The following is a 25,362-nucleotide window of genomic DNA, read 5'->3' as shown; positions in this document are numbered from 1 at the left end:
CACAGGACCACCCGAGTCCACAGTAACCTGTGGTAACCAACCCTAAACATCCCCTTGCTGAAAATGAAGCAGTTTTGTCCTCCTTACTGAAAGTCATCAGACTTCCACTTCCACTTTGCAACCTGCAGTGTGGCCATAAATTCCTTTGGGGGGGGGTGGCTGTTCAAGGTAAGCACAGTTCTAGGATATTCCCAAACCACTCCATCTCTGGTGAGCTGCTGTTAGGTAAAGGTAAGGGGACCCCTGACCATTAAGTCCAGTTGCGGACGACTCTGGGGTTTTGATGCTCATCTCACTTTACTGGCCGAGGGAGCCAGCGTTTGTCCACAGACAGCTTCTGGGTCATGTGGCCGGCATGACTCAGTTGCTTCTGGTAAACCAGAGCAGCACCGGAAACGCCGTTTACCTTCCCACCGCAGCAGTACCTATTTATCTACAGTCGTACCTCGGGTTACGACCACCTCGGTTTGCGAACAGTTCGGGTTACGAACTGCGCAAACCCGGAAGTGTTTTCGCCGCGCGCGCGATTTGCGCATGCGCAAAGCGTGAAAATCGTGAAAATCGCGCTTTGCGCATGCGCAAAATGGCGGCGCCCATCGCGCTCGGTTTGCGAACTATTCGGGTTACGAACTGCGATCCGGAACGGATCGCGTTCGTAACCCGAGGTATTACTGTACTTGCACTTTGATGTGCTTTCAAACTGCTAGGTTGGCAGGAGCTGGGACTGAACAATGGGAGCTCACCCCGTCGCGGGGATTTGAACCACCGACCTTCTGATCAGCAAGCCCAAGAGGCTCTGTGGTTTAACGGCACTCTTATTTCCAGGAAAGATGCCTGCAGCCAAATCACACACAGATGCATGTAACTTTCATATTATTATAATTATAATAATTATTATTATTTAAAGATAGAACCTATAGCAGGAACAGGCTATTTCTCTTAGTACTCTCTCCCCCCCCCCCCAATCTCCTGGCTGCTTTTGTCCCTGCAAGGATAAAGATAAAAACATGTCCCTTATCTTTTTACCTTTAGGGAGAAAACCAACTGGGGTGTGTGTGATCTTGAGCTAGTGAAATGGCTGAAAGCAAGGAGATTAATCACCCCCTGCCTGTCACAACTTTGCTCAAGATTACAGTCTCTAATGCCTGTCTTTCTTAATAAAGAGAGAAGAAAAATATTCTGACTACATACAACATGTTGCATAGCCTTTTACGTACTTGTCAGTACAACTCGTGTTCTTTCTTCCCAGCCTACACAGTTCTTAGCATAAATTATGACAGCAGCTGCATACAGACATGCTACTTTATTCATGCTAAATGCCATCTTCACCTGGTCTCAAACGGAAGATATCATAGTTAGGCAACACTACCAAACAAACCAGGAACTAAGCACATAAACCTGATAAATATTCCTGCATTGTCCCTAAACTTGATTGCTTGAGCTTGAGCCAAGGATTGCAGTGGTAGGGAAGATGGATGGGTTGCTATGTTGGGTAAAAACTACATTATATTATTATTATTATTATTATTATTATTATTATTATTATTATTATCTGCCCCAGCTGTACTGGATGTTTTTTCCTATATTGCTGCAGTGCAGAGTAGGGTGATGTGTGCTTTGAAGATGGGCAGAGGAAACCCAGTACTTGGAAAGATGATAAATAATGAGGATTTGATGTTTGGGAGCCAAAGGCCTTGTCCACATGCATATGTTGAGAAGTATCATCAAATGTTTCTGGGCAGAAAACAGGAGTAAATCATGCACTGCTCAAGTATAACCTCCTTCCCCTATTTCTTTGCAGCTGTCGAAAGGAACAATTTAATGAGATTGGCTCATACAATCCCTTTCACACCAGTGCAGCTCTTTGGTGAGTACCAGCTTCTCTACGAATGCACAAAGAGGGGAGTAAGCCCCACTGAAATTGGTGAGACTTACTTCTGAGTAGACAAGCATAGGAGTGCACCATTACTGGATGAAATCATACGACATCAATATATATTACATCTTACCTCTTCACTGTGGTACCAAGAAACAACTGCTTTGTATATACAAATAGTTTTAAGAAAAGAAATTCAGCCTAGAGTACGCTCTTCTACTTGTATAAATCAATGCGACTGTTTTCTTTCCAGATAATATTTCCCATTTATTTTGTCTTAGCTGGAGAAGAAGTGACTGTCTATAGGCTGGAAGAGAGTTCCCCACTGAATCTTGATAAAAGCATGTCCTCCTGGTCACAGCATGGGATGGCGGCCATGATTCAAGTGTTGTCTCGGGAGGAAATGGGTGGAGGCCTCAGGAGGGCCATGAAGGTCATTTGCACATGGTCTGAGAATGAAGTGCTGAAGTTGGGTCAAGTCTTCATTGTGAAATCTTTCCTCCCCGAAGTAGTTCAGTCATGGCAAAAAATCTTCCATGATGGCACCGTGCTCAATCTCTGCCTCAGAGTGCGTATGACCTGGCTAGAAATCTGTACTGACTCCATGTGATTGTTGAACATACCTGCCAAGTTGCTGTCAGAGAAATAAGGGACCGGGCCGGAAATAGCAGACCAGAAGTAGCGCTGCTGCCATTTTGGAACTGGGCGGAGCATGCTCAGAAGTGACTTTTGATGCTGCTTTGCCCAGTTCCAAAATGGCTGCCGCGCCAGAAGTCGCACTGCAGCCATTTTGGAACTGGGCAGAGCAGCATCAAAAGTCGCTTTTGAGCATGCTCTGCCCAGTTCCAAAATGGCCGTCGCGCCAGAATAAACCGGGGAAAAACAAAAAAATCAATTTTTTCAGCTAGGAACAGCTGGAAAAACGGGGATTTCCTGGGGAAAACGGGAGACTTGGCAGCTATGTCGTTGAACCCCTGTGAGGAATTATTTAACAGAAGTCCTTCCTGAAGTTGAATGCCTGACTACCTGGGAGGATCCTGGTGGCATAAATGGGAAACGTCACCATTTCTGTCCCCTTTTGTTGAAATTATATCCAAACATTGCACATAAAATATATTGGACACACTAGGCTGGGACAGACCAAAAATGACAATGTAACTATAAAAGTCAATGAAACCTAATTTGCAAGCTGCCTGCAGTGTTTGAGGGGGGCGCTGCATAGAAGGCACCCCAAGGATGTTTTAATATCTGCTGTAGCAACTGAAGAGGTCAGACAATAGGGTGCTTTGTATCTTTGATTGATGCTAGAAAACAAAACAAGGTCAGGCATCCTTAGCATTAAACAGATAATAACTGACGTTTGTTTTCTCCATCTAAGCCACAGGTAGTGGTTAGGAGTATGATCTCTCAGCTGGAAGCCCCCAGTGCTACTCTTTCTTCAGCCATAAAAAGACTTACTGGGGTGGCCTGCAAGCTGCAGAATCTTGCCCCAAAGTGTAAATCGGAAATAATGGGGATGATGATAATACTAGCTGTCTTATTTCAAGAGCTGTTGTAAGAACTGTTGTAGCTGTAGTACTATTTTTGTTGTTGTTGAAAAACACTAAATGCAAGGCATTGTTGTTTTTCCTAGGAAATACAGCAGCAAAGAGCTGCTCAGAAGTTGATATACACCTTCAATCAAGTGAAGCCACATACCATTCCTTACACCCCAAGGTAGGGAAGCTGTTTTCAGGCATAACATGGAAGAGGTGAAAGCTATCTAGATTCTGTATAAGATGCCTTGCTTAAAGAGATAATGAATCAGTCAATGACGAAAGTCAGTATTACCAGGCAGGCAAAATCCTGGTTCAAAACTAAGACAAGTATTAGACAAGCAAACCGATATTTATTTTAATGAATTATTTATCAAGGTAACATAAAGTTTTGCCACACCATTCCACCATAAAATAGCACTTAAGGTGGCTAACAAAATAACAGCAACAGCAGCATTAAAATAGAATATGGACCAGGGGTCAGCAAACTTTTTCAGCAGGGGGCCGGTCCACTGTCCCTCAGACCTTGTGGGGGGCCGGACTATAGTTTGAATTTTTTTTTGAATGAATTCCTATGCCCCACAAATAACCCAGAGATGCATTTTAAATAAAAGGACATATTCTACTCATGTAAAAACACCAGACAGCCCCCACAAATAACCCAGAGATGCATTTTACATAAAAGGACACATTCTACTCATGTAAAATGCTGATTCCCAGACCATCTGTGGGCCGAATTTAGAAGGCGATTGGGCCGCATCCGGCCCCCAGGCCTTAGTTTGGTGACCCCTGATATGGACTTTTGTCAAAGTTGTTTAACAGATATTTTCACAATTTTATGATGGCAGTATTTGCAGCTGAGTTGTGCTTCTTTAACCCTCCACTGACAGGTAGGGTCAAATGCACTCCAACAGCACGGAAAATTCCACAAAACCTTTGGGATAATCTTCTGCAATTCCATGTTCCAGGTTGTCCTCAAGTGTGATGAGATGTATGGTTGTTTCAGACTCTCCACTCCTTAACTGAGTGATCAGTCAGTACTTTTCCTCTTAAGTTGTGTGGTCAATTCTACTCCTTTTGGGTTGAATGAGGAACACAAAGAAATAGAGGCATTGACCTAAGCTCATTGGGGTGAAAGGAACCCTGCAAAACTTAAAGTTATTAGAACTCAGCACCTCTATGGATAGACCAGAACCTGTTCTGTCTATTTTGTGTGAGAAAGGAGCACAGAGAGTGAAAAAATACCCCAGTTTTTCTCATAATCAGTGTGTGTGTTGGGGGGTTTGGCGCACGCACGCACGCACACACACACACACACACACACACACATCTTCCTTGGGTGCCAGCACATAATGACTACTGGGACTCCAGATCAGTAAGTTCTGTCATGAAAAAGCTCTGGTGATAACAGGTCTCACACCTTGTGAATACCCCACAAAATCTATTTACAAACTTGAATTTTATATTTTAAAAGTCCAGTTAGAAGCTTCCTTGTGATCCTGCAAAACATTTTTTCACCCTATCATTTTGCATGAAATGTACTAATCCAGCTTTTGGGATTACTGACACACCCCAGTTGTATCTGCACTTTTAACTTGGCTGGTGGTCAGACAACTCTTGATCAATGACCTTTGGGTGACAATTGCTCTGTGTTCATGAAAAGGTCCTTGTGAAATGTGTTGTGGAGGGTGACCACCAGAACCTTTGGGGTGCCGTGTCACTGGTTTATTTCAGAAGAATCAATACAATTGTCAGCTTCAACCCTGAAGTACCAGGGTAAGAGACTAGCTTTATGCTCTGCACAATCGTGTAATTTGTCCTTAGAAGCCAGCACCTTGCTAATAAAAGAAAAGGAAGGAAGAGTCCCTTGTCCCATAAGTAAATAAATAAAATTGCTTGTGATTAAATGTGGGATGGCTTCAGTGTAAATGGAAGCACACACACACCCCCTCACTAGCACGCATTCATTCATCAGTGTATCAGAGCTCAGAACTCGTTCTGCCATGAAATAAAATATAGAGGCCAGGCCAGGCCACTGATGGATCAGAGCACAGTTTGAAGAGAAGTAAACTTTGGACAGCTAGCCCAAAACAGTCATTCATTATGTGGAGGTGGCTGAAGAAGAGTTTGGATTTGACCAGCTGACAGCTGGTGAAGAACTAGGGAAGGCTTCTGAAAGAAAGTGGCACCTCTGGATTCAGGCGGTGGCCTGGCTAAGGCCAGACTCATCTCAACTATTTAGCCTTTCATAGCTCTCAGCTCAGTTTCAAAGCTGTAGCAGAAAAAGAAAATCCATTTGAGTTTATGTTTTAATTTTCTGTACCGGGTAGAGGTAATATACTTAAACACCCACCTGTGCAGCTCAATTTCAGATTTATCCATCTAGCCGTACTTATTTGATGAGAGATCTCATAACTTGGTTCTGAATACTTACAATAAAATTTTACAATTTGTTTTACAAGCAATTTTATAGAGTATCAAGAGTAATATTGGCCTTTTCCTCATAAAAAAATCTGAACGCTTTATCAAAGTGAAAAACAGTGTTCCATTTCAGAAGAGTTTTTAACCTGGTTTTTATTAGAAGGGATAAGCCTATCTGATTTTTAAGGACTTTGACCACACTTGTTTGGAGGACTGCAACTAGACCAGTTAAAGTTGCTATTTTCTATCTCATCGGATGGCTCTGCTACAGAAATAGATACTTTTGTTCAGGCTGTGATTGGCTTTTTGTTATAGTTTTTTATAAGCTTGATGTGGGACCCAGGTGGCGCTGTGTTCTAAACCACTGAGCCTAGGGCTTGCTGATCAGAAGGTCGGCGGTTCAAATCCCTGTGACGGGGTGAGCTCCCGTTGCTCGGTCCCAGCTCCTGCCAACCTAGCAGTTCGAAAGCACGTCAAAATGCAAGTAGATAAATAGGAACCGCTACAGCGGGAAGGTAAACGGTGTTTCCATGTGCTGCTCTGGTTCACCAGAAGTGGCTTTGTCATGCTGGCCACATGACCTGGAAGCTGTATGCCGGCTCCCTCGGCCAATAATGTGAGATGAGTGCGCAACCCTAGAGTCGGTCACGACTGGACCTAATGGTCAGGGGTCTCTTTACCTTAAGCTTGATGTAAAGCATCTTGCCATAGACAGGAGTGTTTTCATGACTCAAGGGAATTAAAAGGAACTTAGTTGTACACAGGAGTTTAAAGACAAATGTGTTCCCTTTTGACTTAAAAGAAAATGTTATTTATAGAAATGTATTGTTTTTTTGTTAAATAGTAGGGCTGTGCATTTGCCTTGGATGAGGCGTGATTCTGAGGCAAGAATCTCCACCCCAGAGATATTAGGACTGCCTAGACTAGAGGTTCATGGCAAAGCAGGAAAGCTCTGAGACTTTGCCACCACTTCAGAGTCTTGGGAGGGCTTCTAGGATTAAACCCAATTCTGCAAAAAAAAGGTATATAGGTGTTAGTTCATTTCCCACTTTAAGCCAATGGGAAACCCATCTGAAGCTCCAGAAAACAAGATGAGGTGACCCTCTGTTCTGAGGCAAAGTTACAGGTAGTGACTGTACTTTGGCATTTGCCAGATATGCAAATTATTTTTTGTTTTCACCAAGTGCAGCAAAAGAACTTTTGCTGCTCTTTTTGGCTAAATAACAGATTTGATGGCTCAAACACTCCCTGCCCCCCGCAAGTATGAGGATACTGTGAAACATGCCCACCAGATTAGCACATGGTGTGTTCTAGAATGTATCTCTCTGCAGGTGACACTTTTTCTGCCAGGTGTATTCTTGCCAGGTAAGTCCCATTGAACTCTGTGGGACTTAGTTCTGAGTAGACATATATATACTGGTGGAGGAATGGGAGAGCGGAGGGAGCGGACTGCCCCCGGCACCATTATTCCGGTAGGGTGCCATCGTGGTGGCCCACCCGCGTGCCGGGTGCCATGTCCCCACAAACAGCATGCCACGCCCCCAGAATGTGTGCCATGTGCCCGTGGGTGGCGTACCACGCTCCCAGGACACACACCATGCCCCTGTGGGTGGCGCGTCACACCCCCGGGATGCGTGTCATGCCCCCGGGGGCGCCAGCCATGCCCACACCTGCTCTCCGCCCCCGGTAGCGGAGCATGCAGCTTCGCCACTGAGCTGCATTATTAATAAGTTTATATAAGTAATACATAGGTGCTGTTTTTTGTTCTTAAGAATTCTGAAATGAGCGAAGGTTTCAGGTGGGAGCAGCATCCTGGGTAACATTCACAGAATCTCAGAACGGTAGAGTTGGAAGGGACCACGGGGGTCATCTAGTCCAACCCCCATGCAGTGCAGGAAACTTTTGCCCAACGTGGGGCTCAAACCCACAACCCTGAGATTAAGAGCCTCTTGCTCTACTGACTGAGCTACTAAGCTGTTCATTGTGCAGAATGAGGCCGGCTTTTGCAACAGCAGTCCCCCCCCCGACTCCTCTCCCTGGGCTCCTGCTCTGCTAAATCTGCCCACCCCCTCATATTTGGCAATAGTGGTGTGGCTCATGGGAAGATGTTCACCCCTCAGATGACTTCCTGACTGACAATATCCTTCTTTCAGGTTCCTGGAAGTCTTCTTAATATATTGCCATTCAGCCAACCAGTGGCTTACCATAGAAAAGTACATGACTGGAGAATTCCGCAAGTACAATAACAACAATGGGGACGAGATCACACCTAGCAATTTGCTGGAAGAAATGATGCTGGCTTTTTCTCACTGGACTTATGAGTATACTCGAGGAGAGCTCCTTATATTAGATTTGCAAGGTAAGTGAGAACCCAAAATACACTGCTCTAAAACTGAGGGAGGCCATTCAACCCTTACGTACAACATACATGAAAACAAGGACTAGAGACAGCTGTAAGCTGTCAGTTTCTTTTCATTGAAATTATGACAGGTAGTTTGGTGCCCAACTCAGTTTTCTTACTGACTCCCCTTGGATTCCACCTCATCATTTAGATGGCTTGGTCTCTTTAAAGAACTCTCTCACAGGAAGTGATCATGGAACTCTTGTGCCTCCTACACTGCTTGAAAACTGATTTGGTTGTCATCCTCTTCCTCTGTCTGCTGAAGGGCAGAACAAGATTTCCAGAGGCCACCATACCTGCCAAGTTGCTGTCGGAGAAATAAGGGACCGGGCGGAAGTAGCAGACCGGAAGTAGCGCTGTCGCCATTTTGGAACTGGGCGGAGCATGCTCAGAAGTGACTTTTGATGCTGCTTTGCCCAGTTCCAAAATGGCCGCCGCACCAGAAGTCGCACTGCAGCCATTTTGGAACTGGGCAGAGCAGCATCAAAAGTCGCTTCTGAGCATGTTCCGCCCAGTTCCAAAATGGCTGCCGCGCCAGAATAAACCAGGAAAAAACAAAAAAATCCATTTTTTTCCAGCTAGGAACAGCTGGAAAAACGGGGATTTCCCGGGGAATACGGGAGACTTGGCAGCTATGGAGGCCACATGGAGATGGATGAAGGGCTGGTAGGGGCAGAGTAGCATTAAAGAGATATGTAGCCCCTTTAAGTGATAACCTCTCAGTGCTATCTTTCTTTTAGGGAAATGTGCAGTTGTGCTCTGCTAACTTCTGCAATTGTTCTTTTAAAAATTCGCAGGGTTATACAACACAAATGTTTCAGTAAATGTGGTCTGAGCTGTGCTAGGCTCACCTGCCCAATGCATCACTGCCCATGTAGGAAAACAACACTTCCAAAAGGACAGATAAGTTGCAGCTACAGAAAGAGTGAGCACATTCACGCCCATGAAGACGCTCTCTTCTGTCCCTCTCTGCTCAGAGTAAACCTGTTGAAGTTGATGGACCTACATAGGTCTATTCTATGAGTGACACTGGGTTCAACCCTCAGATGGAAGAAGCATTGGGACAAGAAGCAGGGGGGGGGTTTAGCAAATAGGCACAAAATGGGCCCTACATAAAACAGAAGGGTCCACCCCACACCACAGGCTCAAACAGCAGCTTCACATGGAAAACAAATCTTTCACACATACAGGCGCTGGATTGGGACTAGTGTGTTTTAAGGGAAATATTAGACAGTTTTGAAAAGATGAACAGCCACCTATAAAGCAGTAGCAATATAATTGTCTGTTATTGTGTCAAAGGAAATGTGTACTGAAAGATAAAGGTTTAATTTATTTACAGTGTGCAAAAGGCCTGAATTACACTGAGACACATTTTTCAAACAAAATAAACCTTCCAGTCCCCTAACCTCATTTATTGTTATCTTCACATTCAAAATTTAAGAGTCAAGTGATTTAAAACTGCCGTGTGGGTGGCTTCTTTTGAAAGCTTAAGTGCATGTGAAGGTCTTTGCACAGAGCCATGGAAGACTTGTGGGGAAGTTTGTGCATATCAATAAAAGTCAACAACAAACTCTGACATATTCAGTTCAGCTTTCAGAAAAGGTTTGGATTTCAATATCGTGATATTCTTAAAATTCATATTCAGGCCAGGGTGCTCCAAGCATCCCTTTGTCCATAGCACAATATATTTGCATGCTCCTTAAAGCATAATAAGCAATTAATGTGCTATTCAGAGAGTAAAAATTGCTGCTGCCTTGGTCAGTGGGCATGGGGTACAGAATGACTGTTGCAGTGGTTTTCTGCATGGCTCTGTAGTATTACATATTGTAACCTGCTCTGGGACTGGCTGGTGAAGGTGGGTAATGAATTTAAGATTAATATATTCATTTCAAAGAATTGCAGACTGCTTAACCCCAGCAGAGGCGGATTTAGGGGAGCACGACCCGTTCGCCTGCACTGGGTGCTGGGGGGCACTGCTGGGGATGCCACAACTAGGATTTACAACAGAGTGCGAGAGGTGGAGGGGTGCCAAATTTTGGCATTGCACAGGACACTGCTGAAATTTGGGACCCCAAGATCTGCCATTGTTCCTAGCAATCTCTAAGAAGGGTACAGGGGACCCAACACAATAATAGTAAAAATGAGTTAAAACTATTGTTAGGTGGTCTGTGTTTGCCTGAGCTTGAGTCTGGACTAAGGATTCTGAGCTCCTGTGTTCTCATTCAATACATGATGTCCAATCACAGAACATTTCAGGATTTGGGCCTCTGCCATTGGCCCTTGAACTCTGAGTCATGATTCGTAGCTTGGAAGTTTAGACAGCCAATCATGTTGGGAGTGGGAGTGGCCTAGGCTTTCAGGAATGTATATAAGCAGTTGCTTTGCCCCTGTTTCCCAGTTACGTAGTTCAAGAAAGGTTCTTGCTGTTATCACTGTGTCTTGCCTTGTGGGAACCTACCTACACTTCAACTATAATATCAGAATTCAACTAAAAAGCCTGCTGGAGGAGAAGGAAGAAGTATTCAGTAAGCATCAGACATTCAACAGCGATAGGAACTCTCTGATCTCAAGTAGAAGGAAGTTCCACAGAATGGGAACCACAATACAATGCACAGAGCACCATGCAGCTATGAGCTGTGCCATTGAATTCTTGGAAAATCTGAATCTCAGCAAGAGAAGCACCACTGAACACAAATGTCAGCCATTAAGTGGGGATTTCACTTCTGCACCTCTCCTCAATTTTACCTACACCCAATTTCAATTTATGCCATCACAATCTAGGAAGGTTGGAATTTAGGCAAATTGTGAAGTAGTCCCTGTGAAAAATGTTTGTCAGTGGCTTCTTAGATAAGCCTAGTCTTGTACAGGAGATTCTATAGATATGTGTATATATTGATATTGATATTAATATTCATATATATAACAACACAGCTGCAAAATATTCATATGCACAAATGGGTTTGTAAGGAACCAGATACAGCACTTACCGGTAATATACTGTACACAAAATGCAATTATTTTGATCCAGGATGGCAAAGTTTGAGCACACAAGATCCCCCACCCCGATCTAATAGCTGCGGTCTGCGCATGGAGATCCAAGCGCACATGTGCAGCTCTGCACTCAGCTAGACAACTGCAAATAAAATGTTTTGAAATGTGTTTTAAGTGTAATGTACAATTTGACACTAGACGGCGATGGTGAGCCTTATAGAAAATTCAGTGTAGTTTTAAAAAACGCTTTAAAAAAAATTCAAAAAGGTTTTTATATGTGTGTAGATTCCACCTCTGTCTCTATAGAGACTGGTCTATTTCTTTCAGTGTCACCGAAGTCTCAATGCACACCAAAGGGACGCATTTCTTGAACTCAATTTTTCCTGACATTGATATATAGTTCTTGCTCACATATATTTCAGGTGTCTATTTGGATCTACAAAACACTTTAGATTGATGTTGTTGAGGTGGTGGTGGTGCATTAAAATTGAAAAAAAAAAGATTTTAAAAATAGCTTCAAAAATGAAATGAGCATGCAACATTTGTTGTAATGTTGTTTTTTCAGTTTCTGCCCTATAAAGTGGAAGATTAGATAGCTGTAAAATGATTGCACAGGCTCCAGTTTCAGAAAGGATTTTTAAAAATACATTTTCCTTCTAATATACTTGGCAAATTTGACTTCTACAGGGGTTGGAGAGAATCTTACAGACCCATCCGTTATTAAACCTGAAGACAAGCAGTGAGTATCTAGCGTCACTTTATCATACCAAATGTGACATCTTTCATGTGATTCAATTAATATTCCATATTAGCTGTGATGCGCATATGCATATTTGTCACACTGCTGACAGGGGCACGGTTTGTGTTTTTGCTATCATTGCTATCATTGCATGGGTCAGGCTTGTAACTATACTCAGTTTCACCTATATACTCAGTTTCACCTAGGCTTGTAAAAACAGGCCCCCAAAACTCTTGAAACTGAGTATAGTTCCAAGAATGAAATGGTGTCTAATCGGAGTTTCCATGACACTGGTTTAAAGGAATTATTTGTTGAGTAACTCCAGGTTATTGCCCCAAATTATTTCCAGACTGACAAAAATGGGACAATCTTGCCTCAGGCTGACTAAGAAACGTCAGCTAGACTTGCTAGCCAAGGGCTGCATTGGCTGGCTGGGCTTCCCCCGGTGTGGGGGGCAGGGGGCACGGCACAGCCCTGTGAACCCTCAGTGTCCCGCCCCTGCCCAGTAGCGGCAGCGAGGGTTGGGCTGGCACAGCAGGTTTTCTTTACTCTCTGTGCCCAGCCCCTGGTCCTGCCTGGGGCATGTGTGTACGCACCCCCCCCCCAAGGTGCCAGTGAAGGACGCAATGCCACTGGTGTTTTGGAAATCTACTTGTGTGACTGACTAGGCTGACATAAGGACATAGAAACAACCAGCGCTTAGTTTTGCAAAGAAAATATATTCATGTTTAAATATCCTTGGAAGCCATGTCTTCTGTCATTTGGTGTGCAGGATGCCATGGGTTATTCAGCTGCAAAGGAAGGGCTCTCTGTACATTCTCAAGGCCGTCTCTGTATGATACTATCCCTGATTGAAAAAAATAGTGGCTTTGCTCCAAGTTCTGTGCTTAGGTATTCTACAGGCTGGGCTGAACAGCATGAAGCTGTTGTCTGTCACCATTCTGGGTCCTGGAGCTGAAGCCTGGATGTGCGGTGCAATGCTGTGTTGCCTGTGGTGGCTGTGTGTGGTGCACGGTGGACAGGTCAGCAGGATTCCATCCTTGTCGCCAGTGAAATATACTTGGAGTCCTGTGGTGACTTCATGCTCTTTATTGCAGCTTGTAAAACAGTGAATCACATGCCCCCCCAACATCAGGCTTTTATTTACATTATTTAGTCACTGAGTCCTGTCTGATTGGATGATTCTGCTTCCCTCCCGGAGCCTGATTGGTCTTCTCCTGCAGGCCAATCAGTTGTTGTGTTCTACGATCCTACCAGCCTAATAGGCTGATTAACTTCTTCCTGGAGCCTGATTGGTCTTCTCCTGCAAGCCAATCAGTTGTTGCATTCTAGGATCCTACTTGCCTATTGTTCTAGGATCCAAGCTTAGTACATAACACCTCCTATACTCTCTGCTCCACCCACCCTTCTTTTCTTTCCTGGTAGTAATTTTCCATATAAGGGTTGAAGTGATTGCCCAAACATCAGTTAAGAAAAGCATTTGGGTAATTACACTTAAGTAAATCTATGGAGAGGAGTAATCATGTCAATCCCCACTGCTTGTAAAAATTCAGTCTGAGATGCTAGTTTCTTTAATGCATGGTGTCTCTGAAAGTTTACAATCAGTCTGGGAATTGTCCCACAATACTTGATCCAGGGAAAGGTTCTAGTTGCAAAAGGACTCTCTAGGTTGTGCCCAAATCTTTGGTCAGAGAATTCAAAAGTTTGCATATCCCTATATTAACAAAATATATTTTATAAAAGATTTCAACCTTAAATACCTTGTTCCTCTTTGTCCTATTTTGCTTGTTTGCAAATTTCTCTGTCTCTGAAGACAGTGCTTATATGAGGAGAAGGCGAGGGAGAATTTGCTTTCCCCCTTTACTGTTTTAACATATAGAAATAAAATGCACTTACTATGGGCAGCATTTTTTGTACATCCTTTTATATGAGATCCAGAGGGTTAATTACATTCTCAAGAATAATGGTGGGTAAGTAATACTGCTTTTTAATGAGCATTGATCCTAGGTGTCAAATTGCAGAAATATATTAGGTGAGGATGCAAATACTGTAAATGCAATGTATTGCCCTGTGTTTTTTATTGTGGTTGTTTTAATTCTGGATGTTGCATAGAATCGCTATCACTGCATTCTGGCAATGATCTGAAATCTTCCGTCGCCAGTGGTTTACTTACCTAAGAAATGTCTGTCCAGTTTGTGTGTAGCTAAATCAAACAGATGATACACTTTGTTTATCCTGGGAGAGCATTTTTAAATACAGTGCAATTCATCTGTAGTCTTCCCTTTTCTAAATACAGTGGTGCCTCGCTTAACGAATGCCCTGTAAGACGAATTTCTCGCTAGACGAATGGATTTTGCGATCAGAGGTTGCCTCGTAAGACGACGAGGTTTTCTATGGCTGCCGCTTCGTCTTGCGAAGCGCGGCCATAGAAAAATGAACCTCTGCAAAGTCTACCGTGTAGCGAGAAATTGCCAGGGCTTTTTGCCGCCTGCCTTCCCCTTGGCTTGGGGAAGGCAGGCGGCAAAATGCCCCCACACCACCGCACTTAGGCTCCGGGGACAGAGCCGAAGTGCGGCAGTGTGGGGGCTGCGAAAGCTAAGCCCGAGCTAAGGGGGAGGCAAACGACGAAAAGCCACCACGGCCGCCAAGCCAGTCCCCGAGCCGAAGTATGGCCCTGGGGGGAAGGCAAACGGCGAAAAGCCCCCGCTGCGGACTGGCTTGGCGGCAGCTCGGGGAAGCAGGCAGGGAGATGGCAAGAAGCTGCGGGCTGTTGCTGTCTCCCTGCCTGCTTCCTTCAGCTCAGGGAAGCAGGCAGGGAGATGGCAGGAAGCATGCCGGCTTTGCGCTGCGAGAGGCGGCGGCGGGGGAAGAGCTTCTCCCGTTGCCACCTCCCGCCTGCCTCCCCCGACATGGGGCACAGTTTCGGAGACCTAGGTCAGGAAACAAACAAGAAATATGTAATCAGAAACTAACGTGTGCATGTAATGTACATTTTCTATGTAATGCAGTGGTATCTTGGGTTACAGACACTTCAGGTTACAGACACTTCAGGTTACAAACTCCGCTAACCCAGAAATAGTACCTCAGGTTAAGAACTTTGCTTCAGGATGAGAACAGAAATCATGCAGTGGTGGCGCGGCGGCAGCGGGAGGCCCCATTAGCTAAAGTGGTACCTCAGGTTAAGAACAGTTTCAGGTTAAGAACGGACCTCCAGAATGAATTAAGTTATTAACCCGAGGTACCACTGTATGCTTAATCCGAGGTTTTTTTCCATAAAAGTACTGAGTAACTGCTAGGTTGTCACACTACTGAATTTTCTAAATTTTGTTGGAGAACTGCTATTTCTCAATGAAGCAGAACAGAGGCCCTGAGTTTCATTCAACATTGGGGGTGGGCTGTTGTGCATTGTGATGTCACACATGCGACGTGCATATGTGATGTCATGCGCATTGTGATGTTGCACAACTGTCACAGACCTCCCAAGTGCTGGTTTGGTGTATCTTGATGCTACATGGCCCAGGGCAGCCTCCAGCCAGGCTGTGCCAGGCCATATGGCATTTCTCCACACTGCACGGCAGGACAACCTCCAGCCAGGCTGCACGGCATCTCCCAAGGTGGCAGAGGACAGCAGGCAAAAACAGGAGGGAGGGAGAGGGCAGGCAAGGAAGGGCTCAGCCTCCTTTGTCCCTCCATTGCTCAGCCCTATCCCAACAGACACTGGGGGGCTGAAGATGCCTCATCCCTGTAGAGTGGGCACCTATGAAACAGAAAGAAGGTACATTGCAGAGCCACTCACCTTGGCTGGATTGATCCAGGATTCAAATGGTTAGATGCAGCTGCGGAGCAAGCCAATTGGTTGCCTGGGGCAGGGCCAGCCAGGGTAGGACGTTCCGCGGGGCCTGCGAGGAGTCTGCCTGCCTGCCTTCTCCCACTCAGCCACCCTACAGCTGGGGGGAGGCGGCGGATGGAGCGTTTGGGCAGCGCGGAGCCTGCAGATGCCCAAGCCACCACATCACTCCCAGGAGAGACACGTGGCTTGGGTGCGCTGCAGCCCCCGCAGTAAGTGCCGCCAGGCATTTTGTCACCCCCTCAGTGGTGACACCGGGGGCGACCCACCCCACTGCACCCCTGTGACGAACTTACCCTAGTAGGAAATATTTTGGTTCCCACCTGTAAGAAAAAGGGTTAATCCATCTCCTACCTTGAGTGACAGCACATGATTATGGGGGCGGAGTTAGGGACATTCTATAAGGAGGGAACGGCGGTTAATGACAGTTGAGAGGGAAGAAGAGGGACGAGGGAGTGAGAGAGATATAGTGGGAAAGTGGGAGGTTTGGTTGGATACTATGATTAATCTAATGCACTAGTTTTATGGAATAATTGAATACTATGAACTAAGAGTTTAAACAAATGAAACCATAAAGAAACATGTTCTCCAGTTAAATAAAGCTTTCATCTATGTTGTGTCAAATTGGATGTTCCTCCTTATTCCAGCAACGTATCTAAACTCAAAAGGGTGGTGACTGAAGAGGGGAGATAAAACTAAGCCTGAGTAGCAGGTGGATAGTTTGTATCTCAAAGTCACGCACAGAGGAAGCAAGTGGAGGGAAAGAGTGCCCCGAAGTAGCTAAAGTGCTGAGGCAAACAGCTGCAGAGGTGAACCTGAGTTGAGAGGGAAACCTTACTGAGGGCACAAGATTGTTCCTGTAAAATTTGCCTGGAGTTTTTAAGGATACAGAGCCATGTTCTTTGGAAAGCTGGAATTGTACTCTATATACTAGCAACCCCCATATAAAAAGAGAATTTATTTGGGAGGAAGGAGGAATAGTGGGTTGTTTGAACAACAACTGAAATTCCTTCAGCACTCTGTTAGTAATAGAGACGCGAGGGGCTTGGGTGAGCTGCAGCCCCTGCAGTAAGTGCCGCCTGGCATTTTGTCACCCCCTCAGTGGTGACATCCGGGGCGACCCACTCCACTGCACCCCCTTCCTCTGCCCTTGCATAGGGACCAGGTGACACTGACAGGTAATCATTATAACTTACTCCAGAACAAATTTTGAGAAACCAAAGGATGAAGTGAGCAAGTTGGTCAAGATGGAGAACAATGACACCAGGAGTTATCAGGAAAGTAGTGGCCTAGGCTGGATACACAGGTCAAAGATTACTCCATCCAGGGTTTTGTTATGAAACTGTTGACTTTTACAAACGTTTAATGTATTATTATTGTTTTACAGTATGGATAATAGACACAGAGAGCACCATCTGTATAGATAACAGTTTTGCTGTGTTGTACAGGGAAATCTGTTCCTAAATACCTGTGGTCTTCTGTCAAAGTCATTCCTAGCTGTAAATCACTGTGGGAAAGCTGTAAAGAGCAGAACTGTATTTATGGCAGCAATAAAATAAGACCTGGTACAATTTGGCAGAAAATGGAACCCAACCTTCTGGATGCCTAAAAACTGAAATGTTTACAGGACTCTTAAGAAAATCACAGATCCGTTCAAAATTATAGTTTGTACAGGGCTTTTTTTTCCAGCCGGAACTCGCTGGATCTCAGTTCCGGCACCTCTCAGGTTGGCACTGTTGCCATTATAAGAGAACAAGGAAGGCATTCAGGGTGAGCTCCAGCACCATGTTTTCTAGAAAAATAGCACAGCATTTGTACCTTAGGGCCCATTCCGCTGTCATGTTTGGTGTTCAGAAGCAGCAGGAGTTTTTGAAGTAATCCTGTAAGCGGGGCCAGTTGGGGGGAAGGGGTTACAGGGGGCATTTGGCCTGGTGCACAAGCTCAAAGTGGGCCTCAGATTTAGTCCCTTCTTAATTTTTTTGGTATTTGATTCTTCTCTCAACTTGTTTCTACCTGCAGCAGACCAAAATGTGATATCCACTCTCAGCTTAGAGCTGCAAACTTAAGCAAATGAGAGATGTGATTTGGTAAAAGACATGGTTCTTTTTTGTTCACAGATATTTCGTCATATTTAATTACGTCTCACTTCTTTAGTGTGTGGCGCTATTTTGTTTTGTGTTCCATCCTTTTTAATTTTTTATTCTGTGGCCTAGGTCTCTCTGAACCACTGAAACAGAGTGTCCTGGATCATTGTTCTTGCTGGCCAGGGCTGGGAGCAGCACGCAGGCACTCAAAGGCTTGGCCAGTATTCTCTGTAAAAAAGACTGCAAACACACACACAGCAAGCATGTACAGAACATTTTGTGATTTGCAGTGTTTCTGAAATGCAGAAAATTCAAAAAGCACTATAGACAGTAGAGTCTGCAGCGAAACACTCCAGCATAAGTGTGTAATGAGATAGCATTCTTTTTATTGCTAAAAGAGATATAGCATAAAATAAATATCTAAATATAACAGTTTTATACTTTTCATTTATTATCCCTATTTATAGTTAACCCTATGTTGTAAGCATCCCAGGGTGGGATACAGAAGCATTCAGTTAAAAAGAAAAAAATCAAACAGAATATGCGTAAGAAAAGATAAAAACCAACAAATTTGATAATAAATATATGCAACGTTCCATGCTACCATTTTTAAAAAGCCAGTTACAGGACTGGAACCATTCCTTAGCCACATTCCTGGTATGGTTTCCGTTTTAATATGACTTTGATATCTCCGCCAAATAGTGGGTTTTTCTTCACACTCAAGTGTCACAGAAGAGTAGTACTGCCTGCACTTCCCCCTCAGCTTTGGGCTTTCAGGGTCTGTAACACTTTCTTACAAAATTTACCTTGGAAGTGTTTGTTTCACTCATTTTCCAGAAGTATTTTTCACCCAGAACCAGCGTTCCACTTAAGAGCTGTGAAGCTGCAGCTATAAACCCCACATAGATAGAAATACCAACACATATTTCTGTTGGAATGGGAGGCATTCCCAAAACCTCAGGAAGCTGAATTCCTTTGTTTGTTAATATAGAATGCAGATTCCACGAAATGGAAATAAGTACAAATGTACCTGCTGCCAAGTCCACAATTGCTCCAAATCATCATGTTTTCCAGGCTTGAAGATGTTATAAAGCGCAAAGGCCATACAAAAATCGGTCACCGCATTGGCATCCCAGTTGAAAACAGGATACCCTACACAACAGCCATACCGGGAAGGAGCCATAATGTGCCTGGGGTGGAACTTTAGCTTTGATACTGGAAAGGCTGGCAATTGAAGGCACACTGGAGAAAAACAAAGACAAAAGATAACCGTTAGATACTTAGACGCAGTATCATATGGACATCTCCTAAAGTTTGAGCAAATAGTGATGTGCAGCTAAAACAATGCCATCATTCTAGGGCAAATTCTGCATTTCCCACCTTGAGATGTAGGAATGGAAAATTCTGCTATACCTGCAATCATAAAGTCAATTTGTTCTTATCTGGGAAAACACTGCTATGTTGGTGGGGAACTGAGGAGTGCTGCATATATGCACCTGCATGAGATCAGTTCTTCAACCAGTCTCTGGTACGCAAGGACTTTTCCCAGGACTTTCTCTTCGTGTGTCTGGCCTAAGAAAAGACCTGAGAAGAGTGAAGCTGGTCTGAGCACGGTAGCAACTGCCCCTTGGAGTTCTGAGGCAGTTAGAATGCAGCTTGCTTTGAACGCTCAGAACAACACAAATCATAACTCCAGTGTCAGGGTTGAGACAGATGAGGGGGAAGAGTGGTGGCACAGCCCCCCTGACGAAGTGGCACCCACAGAGGAATGTGAGGAAGACTGGTGGAGGCACGCCTCAGAAGAGGAAGAGGAAGAGGGAGAAGTTGAGTCAGAAGCAGGCCCCAGTCAGGGAGGGGACCAGCCAGCCCCCTCACCCACCCCATTCACAGCTCTACAACACCGAGCAAAAAAATGAAAGATGCAATTAGAAACAGCTGCAGCTCGTAGAAAGCGTGGGAGTGAGTCAGATACTTAAGAGAAGGCAAGATAAGAGTCAATCAGTGTCTGCAACTGCCGCGTTTGAAGGCATAAGTTGAAACACTCATAGTGTGTGTATTCCTGTATTCTGACTCCTGACTAACCCTGTTCCCGGCTTCCTGATTTCGGCATTTTGACTCCTGGCTCCCCTGACCTCGGCTTCCTGACTGACCTGGACTGTGTACTTTGGCTTTATCTGACCCTGACTGCTGGCTTTGACCTGGATTGCGTACCTCGGCTGCATCTGGCCCTGACTGCTGCTCTTCAGCACACTGACTTGTCGGCGTCCTAACATCCAGGGTACTGGTCATTTGGAACATTTGGCAAAGATTGGATACAAAATTTGGAAATAAACACCCCAGCTGCCGGTTCCAAAGGAATGAGCAAGCTAGATTTGGAATAAAATACACAAATAAACAAATATTTAGTTGTTTCCATTGGGTTTGAACACACTTTGAATTACAGCAACTTTATTCAGTAGTACTGGTGGCTCTGACTAGTCCAGTATCCCTTTTCTAAAAATGAAAAGCTTTATAAAAACTATGGGGACAGGCCAGTATTTTATAGTCTGGCAGATGTGTGGAGACGTCTGGTACTGTGAAATAATTTATTGCTTAAGTTAGGGCCACTTTGTAAATTCATGATGAGGGGGAATCTTTGAATCAGAGGTTTCCCAGCCGATTGGTTGCTTTCCTGGTCACCCAAATATCAATTCTTGCTACAGTCACTGTGTTGGTCCCCAGGTAGATGAGTCTTTTGAGATTTGCTGATCTTTGTGTGCTATGGACTCATAATATTTGTTTGTAGATTTATCAGTCTTCTACAGAGGCTTTTTCTGAACATGCTCATGGGTATTCCTTCTCTTATAAAATGTGGGATCCCAATCTTGTTTCAAACGTGGCTGGTGTTAGGTGGTGCTTATTTCCCAACTAAAGTTGTGTGTGCTTTGCTGTGGTTGCCTTGGAAGGAAAGCCCCCACATTCTGCAATAAGAGCAGAATAAGGAACTGCTTAGTTGGACATGACTAAGCCCAATGCCACCAACAGCGGCGGAGCAAGCCGATAGGGTGCCTGGGGCGGTGTGCGTGCCCTGCGCCTAGGGACAGGGCTGGCCCCCCACTGGTGTGGGGCCAGCCAGGGCAGGACGCTCCACGGGGCCTCCGAGGAGTCTGCCTGCCTCCTCCCACTCAGCCACCCTACAGCTGGGGGGGGGAGGCAGCAAGTGGACTGTTTGGGGCAGTGCGGAGCCTGCAGGTGCCCAAGCCACTGCTTCACTCCCAGGAGAGACGTGTGGCTCAGGTGCGCTGCAGGCCCCGCAGTGAGTGCTGCCCGGCATTTTGTCATCCCCCTCGGTGATGATACCCAAGGCGACCTGCCCCCACCGCACTCCCTTCCTCCGCCCCTAGTTAGTTGGTGGGGAAGCCTGCCAATAAAAGCAGCCAACCTGGGAGATCTGAGCCAGCCACAATGGGCAGCAACCTGTAACTGGGCAAGCAGCCATTATATATCTGTATCAGGGTGGGGAACCTGTGACCCCCCAGATGTTGCTGGACTCCAATTCCCATCTCCCCATCCAGCATAGCTAATACTAGGGGTGCCTGAAGTTGCAATCTAGCAACATCTGGGGAGTCGAGCCTCTCATTTCGCAACTAATTAATTTAAACAAACTGCTATCATACCACTGCTTTGCTTTGCAGTATTTTGGGAAATAGATAAAAACATAGGCTAACAATTCATTTGTACTGTTGTCTCTTCCAGATCTAGAGGGATGGTATTTGGACCAGCAAACCTTGGAGAAGAAGCAATACAAAACTTCATTAAAAAGCATTGCTGCAACTCTTGTTGCAAGAAACTCAGACTTCCAGGTAAGCAATAGAAAAGCTCTGCATTTTGCTAGCTCCAGGCACCATGAAGCAATGAGTGGTGGGGCCAAAGCATGGTGAAATTGCAATAAACACAGCACAACCACTTTTTTTTTTAAATGATGCAAACAAATGTCAAATACTTCTTGAACAGATACCATGGGGTGTCTTATAAATCTTCTGTTCATAAGGATTTTACAATATTTTTTTCTTAAGCTGGTCCATCAGTCATTACCCCATTACTTTGCTACCCACAACTTGGTCAGCCCAACTCTCCACTCATCTCTATTGCCCTTCTGAATCCTCTACCTCTTAGTCTGTTTCTTGGGCGTATCAGGAGTTCACAACAAAGCCCATTCCTGATGAGGAGCTCAGGTACACAGCAGAAGGCACAGAAGGTTTAAACGCAGGAAAAGTGTTATGTTTGCTGAGTGATTCGCTTCCCTTTCACTTCTTTGAAACCAGGACTTGTTTAGTGGGACTTGGGAGAGACAACAACATAGCACTGTATTTTTTTGCTCCATAAGACGCACCTGACCATAAGACGCACTTAGTTTTCAGAGGAGGAAAGGGGTAAAGCCCTGTTTTGGGGGGGATCAGCTCACAGTTGTGCAGCTTCGTTTGCAAAGAGGAAAAGCCCCATTTTTTAAAGGATCAGCTCAAAGTTGTTGAGTTTACTTTGCTAAGGGAAAAAATCCTGTTCAACTCACAGTTCTGCAGCTTCTGATAATCTACTCAACCAGATAATCCAATCAGCCAGTCATATGTTGCTGGGGAAACAAACAGCCTGCCTCTGCAGAACAGTCAGCAATGGAGGCCTGGGCAAGGGGAGGGGCCGGGAAGGGAGCTAGCTCCCTGATCTCCCTCCCTGATCTCTTGCAATCAGCTGCCAAGCAGCTTCTTTTCAACACCCCTCTTTCCCTCTTGTTAGCCTTTAGCTCTTTCTAAAAAAAATTTCAAAAAAGCACGATCTGCCTTTAGCCCCTGGGCAATTCGGCTCCAGGGCCCACACATTCACTCCATAAGATGCACAGACACTTCCCCTTACTTTTTAGGAGGAAAAAAGTGTGTCTTATGGAGTGAAAAATACAGTAAGTGTGGTTTCTTTTCTGTCCTCTACCATGTAATGGATCGATTTAACACTTTGTATATGCTAAGGAATTATGATCAGAGTTTTCACTGTTTTCTCCACAGATCTGAAAAGGAACGACTACACACCTGGGAGGTTCAATCCAGCTTTTGAAGCTGAAACTGAAGCAATGGCAGCAGCAGGAGATGAGGCACTTAACAATAGCAATGATGAGCCTTTGGAATATTGCACTCGATTGTGATGTAAGGGATTGGCAGGCCGGGCCTTGCCTTTTGAGCATCTGAATGATGCCCATTATTGAATTTGCCTTGAGGGACAAACAATAGGTGCTCAGATATGCCCATTGTCCATACATTTATATGCCAAGGAAATGAAAGCCATTTACATGCATTCCAGTGTGTGAACAAATATCCTATTGAAAATGGAACTTCTTTAGATACTGACTTCAGGGCACTCTGCTTATAGATTGTGCCAAAATTATCCATTAAAGTCAATGAAATTGTTGAGATTTACCGTATTCAATTTATTTATGTTTTAGAAATGTTGCTGATAATAACAGTTTGGAGGAGAATGATGAGAAAATGAGTTGAAGAGATTTGGGAATTGCTTGATCTCTCTCCCCCCCAACTGAGAACTTTTATTTCTGGTGGAAACAAAGCAAATCCCAAAAGCCATGCAGGTCCCCCCTAGCTGTCTAACTTCTACTGCACAAATTTTGTGAGCACTACCTTCTGCTTGAGTACTGTAAATAAGTAGTCACAAAACTATGGATATCTTTGAGGGAAGATCTCTTAATATCTTACATTTCCCACCAGAAATTCCCATGGTCAGGAATTCCTCCTCTACTTTCTATGCTATCCCCTGTGAGGATGACCTCGTCTGCCAATGGTCTGATCTCCTTCCTCTGAATATTTCTCAAGCAGTGCCATGCTTACCAGGCACTTTCTTCCTCCAACATTTTACAGTGGTACCTCCGTTTACAAACACAATTGGTTCCAGAAGTCTGTACTTAACCTGAAGCGAACTTAACCTGAAGCGAACTTTCCCATTGAAAGTAATGGAAAGTGGATCAAACCGAGGCGTACTTAAACCAAGGTATGACTGTATAAGGACACAAACACTTCACTTGAATGGCACAGAATGAATAAGGGAGCTGGAAATGAAAAGCTGAGCTGGAAAGGATGCAGTACCGCCATCTCTCTCTCTCTCTCTCTCTCTCTCTCTCTCTCTCTCTCTCTCTCTCTCTCTCATATGCAATACTGGCACTTCTAGAAAAAAAATCTGGTCACTATCAAATGTGGAAGCAGTAATATTGTGTTGCAGAATACGAGCCAATTTCTCTATATTCTTCACAATACAAATTGCACTTAACTTTAAAGGAAGAATGAGGATAATCACAAACCTGGTAGCAAAACAGGAAGTAAATCTCATAGGAGAGATTTACTATCTTAGAGATTTATTATCTTAGGGTTCCGCATCGCAGCTGCTTTTTGTAGAATGCTTCCACACCTCACAATTTAAGATGTATCAGTACTCTGAAACAGAGTTTAATCACCCACAATCCACGCATTGAGGCAAAGACAATAAGATATGCAGTTGAATCTTGCTTCAGTCCTGATGAGGAGACAACATCCTACACATTATCGGTGGGCAGTAGGCTAACTTAGATGTCCCAGGGCTGGTGGCCCCCAGTTTCTGACTCCTGAGACAAACCTGCGTCTGCCTAAGAGCAGGGCCAGCCAATGCAGTTTCTCATTGGGTATAATAGTAGTAGAGAACCAGTGCTACATTGTGCCCCAGGAAAGGCTATTTGCACCCCAAAATATATTTTTGCGCTAACATCAATTTTTAAAAATTGTAGAAAAAATGAAAAGCACAAAACTTGAAAGTGCTAAATTTATTTTAAATTGCAACAATTTTTGATTATCTTCCTCAAATCCAGAAGAAAATATTTTGGCAGAGGTGGATTTAGGGCAATGCAATCAGTTCCAACTCACTGGGTGCCAAGTCTAGGGGGCGCTGCAGGGCATTGCAACTATGACATAGTGAATTGAGGAGAATGGAAGGCTGGAGGCAGGAGTGGGCACTGGCGGACGAAGGGGGGTGGGGGTGGGGAGCGGTCGCCCCAGGTGCATCCCAGGTGGGGTGCCATGATGGCCACCCCCTCCCGGGACGCACGCTAACCACGCCCCCACCTGTTCTCCACTCCCAGTGTCGGAACATGTAGCTCCGCCACTGGGAGTGGGGACTTAATTTTGGCCTTGCACAGGACACTGCTGAATTTGAAAAACTAGAGAACACCCCTGCTTTTAGCACACAAATCATTTTAAAACTTAAGTCTCTTAAAATGTGATGTTAAAACTGAAGTCTCTTAAAATTTTCAATTTCAGGCACATCAAAATCTCACTTTGTGTGTGTTTCCCTTTGCAAATTTTGTCATCAATTCCTTCAGGTCAAGTGCTGATGCCTGGGCATGTTCAACTGTTATAGTTGTCAAGTCTCTCTTTATCAGTTTGAGCTTAGAGAAACTCTGTTCACC

General features: G+C 44.6%; 1 protein-coding gene across 3 annotated transcripts in view; it reads left to right on the top strand.

Annotated features, from left to right (window-relative positions):
• Positions 1-24,927, top strand: part of TRPM6 (transient receptor potential cation channel subfamily M member 6) — a 103,658-nt gene extending 78,731 nt beyond the window's left edge. For 2 of the 3 annotated variants that reach the window (XM_035099595.2, XM_035099597.2), the window contains 7 exons: positions 1,802-1,867; positions 2,158-2,444; positions 3,510-3,592; positions 7,986-8,191; positions 11,912-11,963; positions 21,630-21,736; positions 22,928-24,927. In XM_035099595.2, the coding sequence (XP_034955486.2) occupies positions 1,802-1,867; positions 2,158-2,444; positions 3,510-3,592; positions 7,986-8,191; positions 11,912-11,963; positions 21,630-21,736; positions 22,928-23,064 (938 nt within the window). In that variant the 3' untranslated portion in view covers positions 23,065-24,927. The remainder of the gene's footprint in view (positions 1-1,801; positions 1,868-2,157; positions 2,445-3,509; positions 3,593-7,985; positions 8,192-11,911; positions 11,964-21,629; positions 21,737-22,927) is intronic. The other variant, XM_035099594.2, reaches the window with a different exon arrangement.
• The last annotated feature ends 435 nt before the right edge of the window (positions 24,928-25,362 follow it).

Source organism: Zootoca vivipara, chromosome 11, assembly GCF_963506605.1.
Source record: "Zootoca vivipara chromosome 11, rZooViv1.1, whole genome shotgun sequence".
Lineage (NCBI taxonomy): Eukaryota > Metazoa > Chordata > Lepidosauria > Squamata > Lacertidae > Zootoca > Zootoca vivipara.
This window is presented reverse-complemented; position numbering and strand designations above follow the sequence as displayed.